General features: G+C 42.3%; 1 protein-coding gene across 1 annotated transcript in view; it reads right to left on the bottom strand.

Annotated features, from left to right (window-relative positions):
• LOC126282460 (arginase, hepatic) overlaps positions 1–15,736 on the bottom strand; it is a 74,171-nt gene that overhangs the window by 54,760 nt on the left and 3,675 nt on the right. Inside the window, exon 2 of the mRNA XM_049982119.1 lies at positions 4,938–5,010. Coding sequence (XP_049838076.1) covers positions 4,938–5,010 — 73 coding nt within the window. The remainder of the gene's footprint in view (positions 1–4,937; positions 5,011–15,736) is intronic.

Below are 15,736 nucleotides of genomic sequence, written 5' to 3'. Positions count from 1 at the left end.
CACAGAGGTGTACGTGAATGGACCTCGAGGAGAGGTGGTGAAGGGAAGGACTCCAGTTCAGACAGAAGAGTGAACCGTCATCGTTAGTCCTGACCTGGGCTGTCTATGTGGGAGGTGAACGGCCATGGTTGGGAAAAGAAGATGGTAATTAGGATGTTCAGGAGAGCTATGAATCTGTGCAACGTAACTGGCGAACAGTTTTGCACATCTTATCTCCAATGTGGCGACTCCAGCCTCCACCAGTACGCTTGTCACCGGACTCATCCTAAAAGCTCCTGTCACTAGTTTAACTCTTCAATGGTGCAATGAGTCAAGTAAATGCACTGTTGAGGGCGCCGCCAAACCATAAATCACACTCCCATAGTCAAGGCGGGATTGAACAAGGGCTTTGTAGAGCTGCCGCATCATGGAGCAATCTGCACCCCAGTTGGTGTTGCTCAGGCAGCGAAGGGCATTGAGGTACTGCCAACACTTCCATTTAAGCTGACGATGATGAGGAAGTTAAGTCAAACGAGCATTGAAAACCAGACCTAAGAATCTATGTGTCTCCACTACAGTGAGTGGATCATCATTAAAGTACAGTGCTGGTTCCAGATGAACAGTAAGATGCCGACAGAAATGCATGACACACACCTTCATGGCGGAAAACTGGAAGCCATGGGCTAGAGCCCATGACTGTGCCTTGTGGATGACTCCCTGTAGGTGATGCTCAGCAACACCAGTACTGGAGCAGCAGTATGAAATGCAGAAGTCATCTGCATACAGAGAAGGTGAGACAGACGGTCCGACAGGTGTTGCTAGACTGTTAATGGCCACTAAAAATAGAGAGACACTCAATACAGAGCCCTGCGGGACTCCACTCTCCTGGATATGGATAGAACTATGAGAGGCACCAACTTGGACACATAGTATGGAGCGACAGGAATTTTAGGATAAAAATTGGGAACGGGCCCTGGAGACCACACTCATAAAATGTGGCAAGGATATGATGTCACTAGGTCGTGTCATATGCTTTTCGTAAATCAAAAAAGTTAGCAACCAGGTGTTGGCATCTTGAAAAGGCTGTTCAGATGGCACACTCGAGGGACACAAGATTATCAGTGGTGGAGCGACCCTGACGGAAGCCGCCCTGACATCGAGCCAATAGGCCACTTGACTCCAGGACCTGACCCAACCCAACTGCTGACACACCATATGTTCCAGCAGCTTACAAAAAACATTGGTGTGGCTGATGGGCTGATAGCTATCCACATCAAGTGGGTTTTTACCGGATTTGAGCACTGGAATGATAGTGCTCTCCCGCCATTGCGATGGAAAGACACGATCGCACCAGATCCGGTTGAAGATGAGGTGGATATGTCGCTTGTAGTCAGATTAGAGATTTTTAATCATCTGGTTCTGGATCTGATCAGGCCCAGGAGCTGTGTCAGGGTGATGTGCAAGGGCACTGAGGAGCTCTCATTCTGTAGCGCCCATTACAGAATTCACTGCGGCATGTAGTGAATGAAAGGACTTTTCCTTTCAGCCGCCGTTTGAGAGTGCGAAAGGCTGGGGGCTAATTCTCCGATGCAGAGGCTCAAGCAAAGTGCTCAGCAAAGTCCTCGGCAATCGCATTTGCATCAGTAAATAACACACCATTTATGTTAACACCAGGAACACTTGGTGGGGTCTGGTACCCGAAAACACGTTTGAGCTTTGTCCAGTCTTGGGAAAGTGATGTATGACACCCAATGGTCGAGACATATCTCTCCCAACAATCCTGCTTCCGTCATTTGACAAGCTGGCGAATGCAGGCACAGGGCCGTTTAAAGGCTATGAGGTGCTCCTGGGAAGGGCGCCGCTTATGCTTCTGTAGAGCTTGCCAAAGCTCCTTAATTGCTTCAACGACTTTTGGCGACCACCAAGAAACTGCCTTACGCCGGGGGCACCCTAAAGAGCAAGGGATTGTGTTTTCTGCCACAGAAACAATTGTTGTAGTCACCTGCTCAATCATCATATCAATGTTACCGTGTGGGGGAGAGTCAACGGTGACACCAGAGGTGAACGTTTCCCAGTCCGCCTTGTTTAATGCCCATCTAGGTAGGTGACTGTGGGCCTGATGTCGGGGCAGTTACTGGAAGATGGGGAAGTGGTCACTACCACACTGGATGTCGTGTACTCTCCAGTGGATAGATGGGAGAAGTCCTGGTCTGCAAACTGATAAATCAATGGCTGAGTAACTACCACGAGCCACACTGAAATGTGTGGCGGCCCCAGTATTTAAGAGGCTGAGGTCGAACTGAGACAGAAAAGTTTCAACATCTCTGCCTCGACCAGTAAGCACAGTGCCACCCCACAAGGGGTTATGGGCATTAAAATCTCCCAAAAGTAGGAAAGGTTTAGGGAGTTGATCAATCAGTGCAGCTAATACATTCAGGGGTACTGCACCATCTGGAGGAAGATGTACATTGCAGTCAGTTATTTCCTGTGTCATCCTTATTCTGACAGCCACAGCTTCGAGAGGGATTTGAAGGGACACACATTCACTACAGACCCAGTTTAGGACACAAACCCAAACTCCACTTGACACTCGATTATCGTCGCTACGGTTCCTGTAATATCCCTTATAGATGCGGATGGTGGGGGGGGGGGGGGGGGTCTGCATTGCCAGGAACCAGGTTTCCTGCAGGGCAATGCAGATAGCAGGTGTAAAGTTTAACAGTTGCTGTAGCTCAGCCAGGCAGTGGAAAAAACCACCGCAATTTCACTGGAGGATGACATCATCGTGAGACTGGGAAGCCATTGGAGATTCAATGAGGCAGTTTACGCCACAGAGTCACCTGCTGCCACTGACTTATTGCCTGAGCAGTCTATATCCATTGTGACAGAGAGTCTGGCGAGATCTAGGTCCTCAGCGGACACCAGAATCTCTACCCCCTCCTCAGATGCAGAGCTTGTAGGTAGTGGTGGTGTGGGTGCCACCGCAATTTCCTTGATCTTAGGGGTCCTCTTTTTGTATTTCTCTTGCTGCTCCTTGGGTTTCTCTGGCTGGGAGGACTTCAGTGGCTCTGTCTCCGGGGCTCAGGATGAGCCCTACAACCAGTTGCTTTTGGGCTCTTCAGCCAATGGTGGGTGTCATCTTTCTGACTAGTAGAAACCGGGGAAGGGAGTGACCCAAGGGAGCCCCTCCGAGCGAAAGAAGCCGAAGAAGACTTACACTTCTCCAGCTTAGAATTGGGGATGGATGTCCCTGATGATTGGAGGGGGGGGGGGGGGGGCGGTTGTTCCCAAAGTAGGAGGTGCAGGAGGAACGACACGGAGGAAAATGCCCCCCACCATCAAAGGAGCAGGTTTAGTTTTCCGGTACTGAGAGGTGACTGGGGTTGGTGGAGCTGATGGTGCTAGAACTGTAGTAGTGGCTGCATTCAAATTTTCTCTTAGCCTCAGTGTACGTCAGTCGGTCCAGGGTCTTGTACTCCATGATTTTCCTTTCTTTCTGGAGAATCCTGCAGTCTGCTGAGCAAGGTGAATGGTGCTCTTCGCAGCTAACGCAGACGAGAGGCAGGGCACATGGAAGTTTTGGGATGTGATGGGCATCCGCAATCTCGACATGTGATGCTGGAAGTACAGCGGGAAGACATATGGCTGAACTTCCAGCAGTTAAAGCACCGCATTGTGGGAGAGATCTAGGGATTTACATCACAGCGGTAGACCATCACCTTGACCTTCTAAGGCAATGTATCACCCTCGAAGGTCAAGATGAAGGTACTAGTGGCAACTTGATTATCCCTTGAACTCTGGTGGACACGCTGGACGAAATGTACATCTCGCCGCTCTAAATTGCCGCACAGCTCATCGTCAGATTGCAAAAGAAGGTCCCTATGAAATATGATACTCTGGACCATATTTAAGCTCTTATGGGGCGTGATGGTTACAGATACATCCCCTAGCTTGTCACAAGCAAGTAACGTCCGTGACTGGGCAGAGGATGCTGTTTTGATCAAGACTGACCCAGATCTCATTTTTGACAACCCCTCCACCTCCCCAAACTCGTCCTCTAAATGCTCAACACAAAACTGAGGCTTTATTGTCATGAAAGATTCCCCATTATCTCTCGAACATACAAGGTATCGGTGCGAATAAGATCTGCTGCCACCCTTAGCCTACCGTTCCTCCCGTGGTGTGGCCAGGGAGGGGAACGATATGTGGTCATACTTCTGTGCGTTGAATTGAGTTCGTGAATGCTTACAGACTGCTGGTGTTTCACCAACAGCAAGTGATGATGGACTACGCTTCATCGCGTGTCATCCACCCTGATGCCACCTACTCTGACCAGGGAACCTCCCCACGGGTGCCACACAGCTGCAGCAAAAGCCACCTGGCAGGATGGCCATTGCCAGGAGTCCCAATGCCGCAGGGGCATTTACCCCTTGGCATATGTGGGGAGTTAATGGCGCAGGCATCAGCAGAGCGATCCCTGTGTAGTCAGGGGTCTACAACCAACAGGGTACAAGGCAGTCCCACCACAACAGACTGGCTACCATGCTGGATATCAGGTGCAAATAAGTCCACAGTCATTGTCGACATAGAAAGTGACACTGCATAGTGCATGCTGGAAAACGCACCCAGAAAGGTGTCCTCGGCCAACAGATGGAGAATGAGCGGGACTGAAACGCGACGATGAGTTAGTGAGCTAAAGATCTCAATGCACGATGGAAACAATGCACCATGTAAGGCGTCTTTCCTCCATTGGCTCGCTCTTCAGGAAAATTTTGAAAAATGAAGGTCAAACCCTTCAAGGGACCATCACATAATGGCTAAAACATGTGAGACTCCTTTTAGTCACCTCTTAGGACAGGAAGGAATACCTCGGACCTTTTCTAATCCCTGAACCCGCAGGGGTCACATACAAGATGAATTTTTGGTTGTTAGAGCCCTCCAGCATATAAGCTACTTACTCACAGACTGCAGAGCGCCAATGAGACCTGCATCACGCAACTGCTGAGGTCCTTTGGATACACCAGGTTTTGGCTGAAAATCCAGTATTTAATGTGAATACATCATTAAAAAAGATAGAAAAATACACAAAAATGGACAAATTCATAAACTAAGACATAGAAATGATGCTTGTTGTAGTTATAGATAAAATAAGGGAAAGACAATCATTCACCTATAGCTGATCAACACATGGAGTGCAGAAACACATAACAAAAAACAGAATTCGCACTAGCATTCAAGCACTAGCTCTTTTTCTAGCATAAGTACACACGGACACCCACACACACACACCCCACACCCATGTCCATGGCAAGACTAATTACTGATACCTGATTATTAATGGAGATGGGGAGGGGGCAGGGTAGGATGCAAGGAGGAGGTAGCGAGAAAGACATATAACTTTGGACCGATCACTCCGAAATCACACAATAAGACAAAAATAGTACAGACGGTACAGCTAAAAGAGATGCAGGAAGTGGGAGATGGGGGAGAAGGTGAGGGTGAGGGGGGAGGGAGAGAATGGTGAAGATGAAGAGGTAGAATGATGGGAAGAGAAGGGAGATGGTTGAAAAGTGGAGATAGGAAAGAGGGAGCAGGGGAGGGGTAGGGGGAGAGAGGGATGGAGAGGAGGGAGAGAGGGGGAAGGGGAGGGAAAGAGAGAGAGAGAGAGAGAGAGAGAGAGAGAGAGAGAGAGAGAGAGAGAGAGAGAGAGAGAGAGAGACTGCCCACTAGGGGGTGGGGGGAAGAGTAGCAGGAGAAGGCAGTGCACATTCTAGAAGGAGTAGGGATAGTGCGGACAGAAGAGGGAAGAGAAAGGTAAGGTGAGGCAGTGGGAACATGTTAGCAGAGGTTTAGGCCAGGGGATTGCAAGAGTGGAGGGTATGATAGTGAGGCAAATCCTGTCTACATAGTTCAGAGAAACTTGTGCTGAAAGGGAGAAAGCAAATGGCCTGCATAGTGAAGAAGCTGTTGAAGTCACTTTCTTTGTCTTGTGAAGCATGTTCAACAACTTGCACAGTTCTGCACCAGGAATTACACATTTCAGGTCAGTGTGTCCAGTACACTACACTGAAGAACACCTTCCAACTTAGCACTCCCTATTTATGAAGAACAAGAAACAATAACACAGTGTCTGCTCACTCACAAACAGTTATAGTGACAATATGTAAACTGCCAAGAGACTGCAAACTTCTTTATATTTCGTTGTATTAGGTTTATGTTAGGAAATCAAGTGTCATTTATTATTTCTTATTATTCTGCCACATTTCTGTTACAGAGCTGCCCTGTCATACAAGTGTTTTATCAATCATGCAACTGACCATCTATATGGAACTATAGCAGGGAACGGATGTTTTGGCTGAATTAGAAGTAGCATTCAGTTACTACATTCACAGCACAAGCTTTCATTTATTAGTAGAACATCTTGTCTATAAAAGAGATTACTTGAGATGGGCTACACATGAATGTTTCTCCAGTATGTGAGATCCATATACGGTCAAACTAACTGTAGGAACAGAGGTTAGGCCAGTATTACACTATCAAATTTCTTTGTCAAAACATTTGATCAAAGATGTGACCAAATATTCCGTCAAATATATTTGACAAAGATCTTTGACATAGCGCTAGAAGTGGTATTACACTGTCATCATATTTTTCGTCAATGTTCAAGATGTCTGACAACAACAACTTGTTATTAACCGCAGCATTTGCATGTACCACAATTGCACTGTGTGCATATGTGGAAGAGAAGCGGGGGCAGGGGGGGGGGGGGGGGGGAGAGAACATAGCTGGGTGAAGCCTGAAGCCATGGGTATTACGATGACACGATAAAAGCATTCAACAAAACTTGTTACGTGAGCTTATAGTGAAGGATGTCAAGTCATAAATCAATTACTTAAGAATGGATAAGCATACATTTCTGTATGTGCTCAATGAAGTGAATCCCCATCCTCATATCACAAAGCACAATATTCACTTAAGAACTGCTACATCTGCAGAAGACAGGCTCACTGTAACACTCCGAGTTCTTGCTGCAGGAGAGGGTTAGGTTAGGTCAGGTCTCCAATCTTCGTAATCTATTTTTGTATTCCGCGTGCCTCACAGCTTCATACATCTCTATTAATTTTGTAGTTATCGGCACACACCAATTGTATTTACTCGTAATGTTTATAAAAACACTACAGATGACAGAATGCAGCGATGCTAGCGCTCCATGTGGTAACATCTCACACTGCAGTGAACAGAAGACAAGCGACTTCTTTGATCAAATATACTGCGAGGCTCTAGATTTGATCAAATGTTGGATGACATTTGACAAAGTTCCCTATTACACCATCAAATATCTTTGACAAAGATATTTGACAAAGAAATTTGATGTGTAATACCGGCCATACTCATGGAAAAATGGTATGAATGATCATACTGGCATGACTCACAAGAAAATATAATAGAAATAGTGGAATAACTTGGCAAATCTGGCAGCAAAATTATTTTATCCAGAAAAAATTACACCAAAACTTATCTCTCTAGAAGAACAAGAACATCACAACAAACAAAACAATTCTGTTTTATTTACTATACAAGCAGATAAGATTTCTTTTAAGAGTGAAATAACAATGAGTAACTGAAGATTAGGTGGGTAGATCATTTAACTAATGAGGAGGTATTGAATAGGATTGGGGAGAAGAGAAGTTTGTGGCACAACTTGACTAGAAGAAGGGATCGGTTGGTAGGACATGTCCTGAGGCATCAAGGGATCACAAATTTAGCATTGGAGGGCAGCGTGTAGGGTAAGAATCGTAGAGGGAGACCAAGAGATGAATACACTAAGCTGATTTAGAAGGATGTAGGTTGCAGTAGGTACTGGGAGATGAAGGAGCTTGCACAGGACAAATTAGCATGGAGAGCTGCATCAAACTAGTCTCAGGACTGAAGACCTCAACAACAACAACAACAACAACAACAACAGATTGAGGAACACTAACTTAATAGCATATGTCACCTCCCTTATCCCTCACGATCTACATCTGCACCTAAAGTCATACTCTCCAAAAAACTCTGCAAAGTGTATGTCAGAGGATATATACCATTGTACCAGTTATTAGGGTTTGTTCCTGTTCCATTCAAGTATGGAGCATGGGAAGTGCCTCTGTGCATGTTGTAATTACTCTAATCTTGTCCTCACGATCCCTATGTAAGCGATACATAGGAGGTTATAGTATATTCCTATAGAATATTCCTATTCTCGAAACTTTCGTAATAGACGTTCTTGGGATAGTTTATGTCTATCTTCATAAGTCTTCAGTTCAGTTTCTTCAGCATCTCAGTAGCACTCTCCCACAGGTCAAACAATCCTGTGAACATTTGTGATGCCCATCTCTGTGTATGTTCGATATCCCCTGTTAGTCCTATTTAGTATTAGTCCTATTTTGTATTAGTCCCACACACACTTGAACAATATTCTAGAATGACTCACACAAATGATTTGTAAGCAATCTCCTTTGCAGACAGATTGCACTTCCCCAGTATTCTACCAATAAATCAAAGACTACCATTTGCTTTACCAACAACAGAGCCAATGTGATCATTTCATTTCATGTCCGTACAAAGTGTTACACCCTTGTAGTTGTATGAGTTAGCTGATTCCAACTGTGACTCACAGATCATAATATCAGTTTTTTGTTTTGTGAAGCACTCAATTTTACACTTCAGAACATTTAAACTAAGTTGCCAATCTCCTCACCAATTTGAAATCTTATCAAGGTCTGACTGAATATTTATGTAATTTCTTTCAATGCTTTTCAGAAATCAAGGCTACATCTACCTGACTGCCTTGATCCAAAGCTTACAGTATGTCATATGAGAAAAGTGCAAATCGGGTTTCACATGATCAGTGTTTTTGGAATCCATGCTGGCTAGCATGGAGACACCATTCTGTGGGGGATGTGTAGTGGCACAGACTCATGGGACACAAGCTATTGGAAAGACATCCTGATGTGCTGCATGGCTTAATATGGGAACCATTTCTTTTTATAAGGTATGTAAATTACCTTCCAAGTACTCATGATAATACACCGTTCATCACCATTATATGCCGTGACATATCTGTTCAAAAAGAGTTAACCACAGAAAACCAAAGTAATTTACTTGCAGCCTTGTGGATCAAATGAACAAAAGGTGAGAAATGAAAATATGCTCAACAGTGTTTGCAAGTTTTTGGGCAGCTGACCTCGGAACATCAAGTTGATTATGTATTGTATATAATAAATTAAAATCTAGTCTATATGCTTTGAGGAGAATAGCCTCATATTGAAAGACAAAAATATTAAGAATAATATATTTTGGACTTGTGTACCTTTTTCTATTATATGGTATTACATTGTATGGAGCAACATATATATACATGAACAGAGTCTTTGTGTTACAGAAGAAACCTCTGACGATAGTAGCTACCATCAAAGACAGAATCTCATCCAAAGGTCTAGTTTTAAACTTTAATATTATGAAGGTCTATATTGCAAACAATTACAGCAGTAGAGGGGAGCTGAAAAATTACTAGCAGAAATACAGAAGTTCATGCTTATAAAACAAGAAATAAGGAAGATTTTCATAAAGACTGGAGAAGACTCAGACTGATGGAAAATGGACAATCTATCAAAGGAGCCACGTACTGGATCTCCTTACCCACGGAACTCAAAAAGTTCTAAAGTTCTTACCTTTACATTTGGGTTTTGTGTGATTTCCATAAATTGCTGAAGTCACATGCCACGTTGGGCTCTTTGAAAGGGTATGGCCAATTGCCTTCCCAATCTGAGCTCATGCTACATTTATAATGACCTCGCCGGGACATTAATCCCTAATCTTCATACCTTTTTATGGTGCAGCATCTTGTGGCTTTTTAATGTACTTGCTTCCTGTCATCATTGTGTACCTTGCTTGTACCAAGACTTGTCAGCCAAGGTTACCTTTTCCCACATTTCAAGTCCCGAAGGTTGTATTCCTACAGTCACACTAATCTCAGTGTTCCTTCCAGTGCAGTGGCAAGAGGTACACAGTGGGGTGACTGCTTCCCTACTTTATAGTGAGGCGGCACTTCTAAGAGGTACCGGTTATCATTCGCTGTTGCTGTCGTCCAGCAAGGAACTGCTGAGTGATCTACCATGCTATTTGCACAGACACATAACAAGAAATGAGCTTGCATCCAGCTGAGCTGCAGTAGCACAAGGTAACCTTCAGAATCCTGTAACAGGACTACTTGTCTTAACACACATGCATGATCTGCTTCATGGTACCATCTTAGAGCCATGCTTAATTTGCATGGCTACTGAATGATTGATGGTTTCCTATTAACTGCAGCAGATAACTTCAAAGCTCTCCATATAGTACAATCATATGGGGTATCAAGTGAAATTTGGGACTGGACTGGGGACTTTTCAGAAGGGAGGAAGCATCGTGTTAGCTTGCATGGACAGTCTTTGTCAGATGCAGAACTAACTTCAGAGCAGCCCCAGAGAAGTGTATTGGGACTCTTGCTGTTCACGTTGTATATTAATGACCCCTGCACATAATATTAATAGGAACCTCAGACTCTTGCAGATCATGCAGTTATATGTAATGAAGTACTGTCTGAAAGAAGCTGCATAAAATTCAGTCAGATGTCGATAAGATTTTAAAGTGGTGAAAAGATTCGCAACTTGCTTTAAATGTTTTTAAATGTAAAATTGTGCACTTCACAAAATGAAAAAGACGTAGTATCCTATGACTATAATACCAATGAAGCACTGTTGGAATCAGCCAACTCATATAACCTGGGTGCAACGTTTTGTAGGGATATGAAGTGGAATGATCACATAGGCTCTGTTATCAGCAAAGCAAGTGGTAGACTTTGATTTGTTGGTAGAAACCTGGGGAAATGCAATCAATCTCCAAAGGCGATCACTTACAATCACTTGGGCACCCCATTCAAGAACACTGCTCAAGTGTGTGGGACCTGCACCAAATAATAACAGGGGATATTGAAAGTATACAGAGAAGGGCAGCACAAATTGACACAGGTTTGTTAGATCTACGGGAGAGTGTCACAGAGATACTGAAGAAACTGAACTGGCAGACTCTTGAAGATAGCCATAAACTACCCTGCAAAAGTCTACTAACAAAGTTTCAAGAACCAGTTTTAAATGATGACTCTGTGGATATACTATGACCCCCTAATGTATTACTCACATAGGGACCGTGAGGATAAGAATAATTACAGCACACACAGAGGCAATCAATCATTCTTCCTGCGCTCCATATGTGACTGGAATGGATAGAAACCCAAATAACTGGGAGAACAGGATGTTCCCTCTGCTATTCACTTTGCGGTGGTCTGCAGAGTATGGATGTAGATGTATGATGGGTCTTGCTGTAATAATGGAATGAATATACAGGGTGTCCCATTTATCTTGACCACCCTAAATAACTGTTTGTCCAGATGCACATTACGAAATGTTTCAAGCAGATGTTCCCTAGTCGTCAGGGGGACATCAATCAGCACAATTGCCTTCATTGTAGCTTTAGTTTTTTTACAAAGGTATGAACAACAGTATGACTTTTTTTAAATGGCACCCTGTACTTTTTATTTGGTAATTCATTTCCTCTCCTAAAGAGCTATTCAAAAACGTATCACAGTGTACCATTCAATGGAACACAACATCACAACGTTACTAATTACATAACACGATGCCGACTTTGAGCCTGGGATCACAAACTCGTCCACTTACTGGAATTGTCAGAAAGCAAATGAAAACCAAGTAAAAACTTAACACAAAATTGACTTTGACTCTCTTGGTCCATTGCCAAAGAGTAGAACATTCACTGTACCATTGCTAGGAGTAGAACATTCAACGGTGCTCAAAGTTGTGACCTTGGACACCGATATACTGGTACACTTGTTGAATGAAAGAATTATTTACTGCTTCCAGTGTGGCCTGCTGAAGAGAATTACAGGCAAGCACAATACGTTCCTGCATGTCCTCTGGAGTTGTTGGAATATCGCGATAGTCAACGTCTTCAATGCATCCCAAAAGAAAAAAGTCCAGAGGATTTAAATCAGGAGACCTAGCAAGCCAATTAACTCTTCCTCCCCGACCAATCCATCTGGCAGAATACCTCCAGTTCAGAACATGACATGTACGCAAAAGCATTATGTGATGGACATCCATCGTGTTGATGCCAGAAGAAGAGGAAGAATTTGTCTGAGGAAGTTGGCACAAGTTGTGCCGTTTAGACTACTATTGATGAAATAAGGGCCAATAATTGTAGTACCAAGAATCCCACACCAGATATTAACTCCCCATTGACACTGATGATCCACCTGTCTAAGCCATCGTGGGTTGTCGCAGGACCAATAATGCATGTTTCTTGTATTTACCTGTCCTTTGTTTGAGAAGGAACATTCATTGGTAAGTAGAACATTTGAGAAGAAGTTCGGGTTGGCGAGGAATTGCTGCTGTGCCCACTGACAGAACTGTACACGATTCTGGAAATCATTCCCATGCAATTCTTGATGTAGGTGTACATGGTAAGGATTGAACCGGTGACACGTAAGAATACGATGTACACTGGTTTTAGGAATGCCAATCTCGTGTTAAGCCATCATGGGCTCACATGTGGATTCATAGCAATGGAAGCGAGAACAGTAACTTCAGCAGTTTCATCTGTGCGAGTGCTACGACGATTGCGTTGTCATGGGAGGTTGAAACTTCCCATTTCCTGAAGCGTCACAACAAGACGAGAAAACATCCATCAGGAAGGTGGGTTCTTGTCAGGATATCACACTCTGTAAAGTTCCGCTGCCTGCGTAGCATTTTGCATACCTTCAGCAACAACAATAAAAATAAATATTATGTCAATGCAGTTTGTAGGAAAGACAGCCTTTACTGTATGCCTACTCTACACAAAAGTATTTAAAAGGACTGAACTACTGTACTAAATGTACCCATCTATAAGAAAACAGCATTGCAATTACTGTTGTGCTAACTTACATTCCCCATAGATGAGTAGCATTTCTACCTTCTCTTCGTTGGTGTACAATCTACTCACACAACTCTTCAACTGACGATGGTTGACGGAATCACAGGTGTGCATTCTACTTATGTTTACATTTGTGCTCTGTCAATGTCAGCATGCGGATGTGTTCCATTACCCCGAGAATCTACACTAAGTGCTGGGAGTGTCAACGTCAATGTTGTGTTATGTAATTAATAACATTGTGTTTCAGTGACTGGTACACTGTGATACATTTTTAAATAGGTATTTAGAAGATGAAATGAACTATCGAATAAAAAATACAGGGTGCCATTTAAAAAAGTCATACCACTATTCAAACCTTTGTAAAAAACAAAGATACAATGAAGGCAATCATGTTGACTGATGTCCACCTGACTGCGACAGAACATTTGCTTGAAACATTTTGTAATTTGCATCTGGACAAACAGTTATTTAGGGTGGTCAAGATACATGGGACACCCTGTATATAGCCATCCACTGTATATTTTTGGGAATGATTGGTCAACAAGCACATTAGCAAGGTTGAAATCACTGCTACGGTCTCAGTTAATGTTCTCTCTCTCTCTCTCTCTCTCTCTCTCTCTCTCTCTCTCTCTCTCTCTCTCTCTCTCTGTGTGTGTGTGTGTGTGTGTGTGTGTGTGTGTGTGTGTGTGTGTCCACACTGAGGAAGATAAACTGTGCAAATCTTAATAATGAGTTCAATCTGGATTATCATCTCTAGTAGATTGCTCAATAACTCAAATATAAAGGGTGTGGTTACCTTTACTCCTTCCATTGTTTGTGGTCCACCCAAGAGTGTCCAGTATTGTATTTTCATCCTACTTCTGTATTAACAGACTGTAAAATAACTGCTGTACTGAGCTCTGAACTAACAGCAAAAGAACTAATACATGCGGCAGATGTACGCTACAAACTAAGAGTATGTCAATCTCCAATTGATGATATGAAAAATATCTTTGACTAATTTAAGTATGTACTTTTTGATTTTCTCAAGAAAGTATGTTATTTAAGTGAAGATACAGCCAACACTAAGAACATTATGGGCATTGTACGCACTTATAATGTGGTAGTGAAAATAGAGAAACCCACCATAATGACAAAGACTAGAGGGGGGAATAAAAAGTAAAAATTCCATTTATTGAACACTATAGTTACAGGCCATTTTGCTGTCAATATTGACATCAGTGAAATGGGAGATGGAATGATACGTGACTTTACAAAACATATTTAATTAACAAGATGCTATAGTTTAAGCTCCAAAACTGAACACCCAGATTATGATCAAAATACAAAGTGGAATCATTTTTGTAATATATGTCACTTTTGTTATAGCACTGCTAGTTTTATACACCAAATTGTAGACACAGCAAACAACTGTCTCACAAAGGACATAAGCTAATTTGAAAAAGAAATTAAATTAGGCTGTATTGTGATCTTTACAGTGAAAACAAAAAAAACTTCTCAACTTCACAATGACATTTTACTAATATGTTTATGTAGATACACTTATCAGAAAGAGTTTCTGACAATTTGGTAGTGGCACTGATATTGAGCTGTAAGCACATACCCTGCTGTAGCTTTGATATGTTGGTAGCATTGTTAGTTAACTACTTCTGCAACTGTGACCTTCCACATACCTTCAACCAACTATCTCTCTTTGTAACAATGTGTTAGTTCCTCAGTTTCATGCATTGTGTTTTTGAGTCGAGGTGTGTCTTCTAGTGCCTGGGTAAAAAATACCCCGTGTGTGTATTAATCCAGCCACTGCACATTTGGGAACAGATTTCAGATTTGAACATGATAAAAGACATGGCATCTCCTATGTAGAACACTGGGCGAATGAATATGTTAATGATTCAGATGATGTGGATATTGAAGAGATTGACAGTGTTACATTTCTGTGATTACAATTTGATAATAAAATCAGTAGGGACAGGCATACCACAGAATTGCTTAAGTGCTTAAACAAGTCTGTATTCACAGTGAGAATGACATCTGATGTAGGAGATATAAGGAGATATAAATACAAAAGAACTTTAATACTTTGCTTACTTTCATTCTATTGTGTCATATGGAATTATATTCTGGAGTAACGCATCAAACTAAAGTTTTTAGCGCACAAAAGTGTGCAACAAGAATCATTTGTGGTGTAAATTCAAGAACATCATGTCATGTAGAAACATGTTCAAGGAACTTTATATATTCTACCCACTGCTTCTCAGTATATTTATTCCTTAATGAAATTTGTTGCAAGTAATATATGTATATTTCCAACGAATAGCTCAATACATATCATCAGTACTAGGAAAAGAACAATCTACATAAGGACCTCCAATCACTTTCCTTGGTCCAAAAAAATAATCAGGAACATATATTTTCAATAAATTGTCAGCAACCATAAAAAACTTTATTTCAGATAAAGTATGATTTAAACAGGGCTTGAAAGAATTTTTGATAGGCAACTCCTTCTGCTCTCTAGGTAGATGAATATCTTAACAGAGACTGTTAGGCCAGCTTAAATAAAAATGTCTGTTAGTTTCAGTTTTGACAGCACTTAGTTACGACAATCAAAATTAGGTATTTTGTGTATGATAAATTTATAAATAGTGCATAACAATGTTTCATTGTGACAGCATGCTATTCTGTAAATATTAGCTGTTCCAGTTTACTGTATTGTATTCAACTGTTTTGACAATCTCCTAAAAAATGA

This window comes from Schistocerca gregaria, chromosome 1, assembly GCF_023897955.1.
Source record: "Schistocerca gregaria isolate iqSchGreg1 chromosome 1, iqSchGreg1.2, whole genome shotgun sequence".
Lineage (NCBI taxonomy): Eukaryota > Metazoa > Arthropoda > Insecta > Orthoptera > Acrididae > Schistocerca > Schistocerca gregaria.
This window is presented reverse-complemented; position numbering and strand designations above follow the sequence as displayed.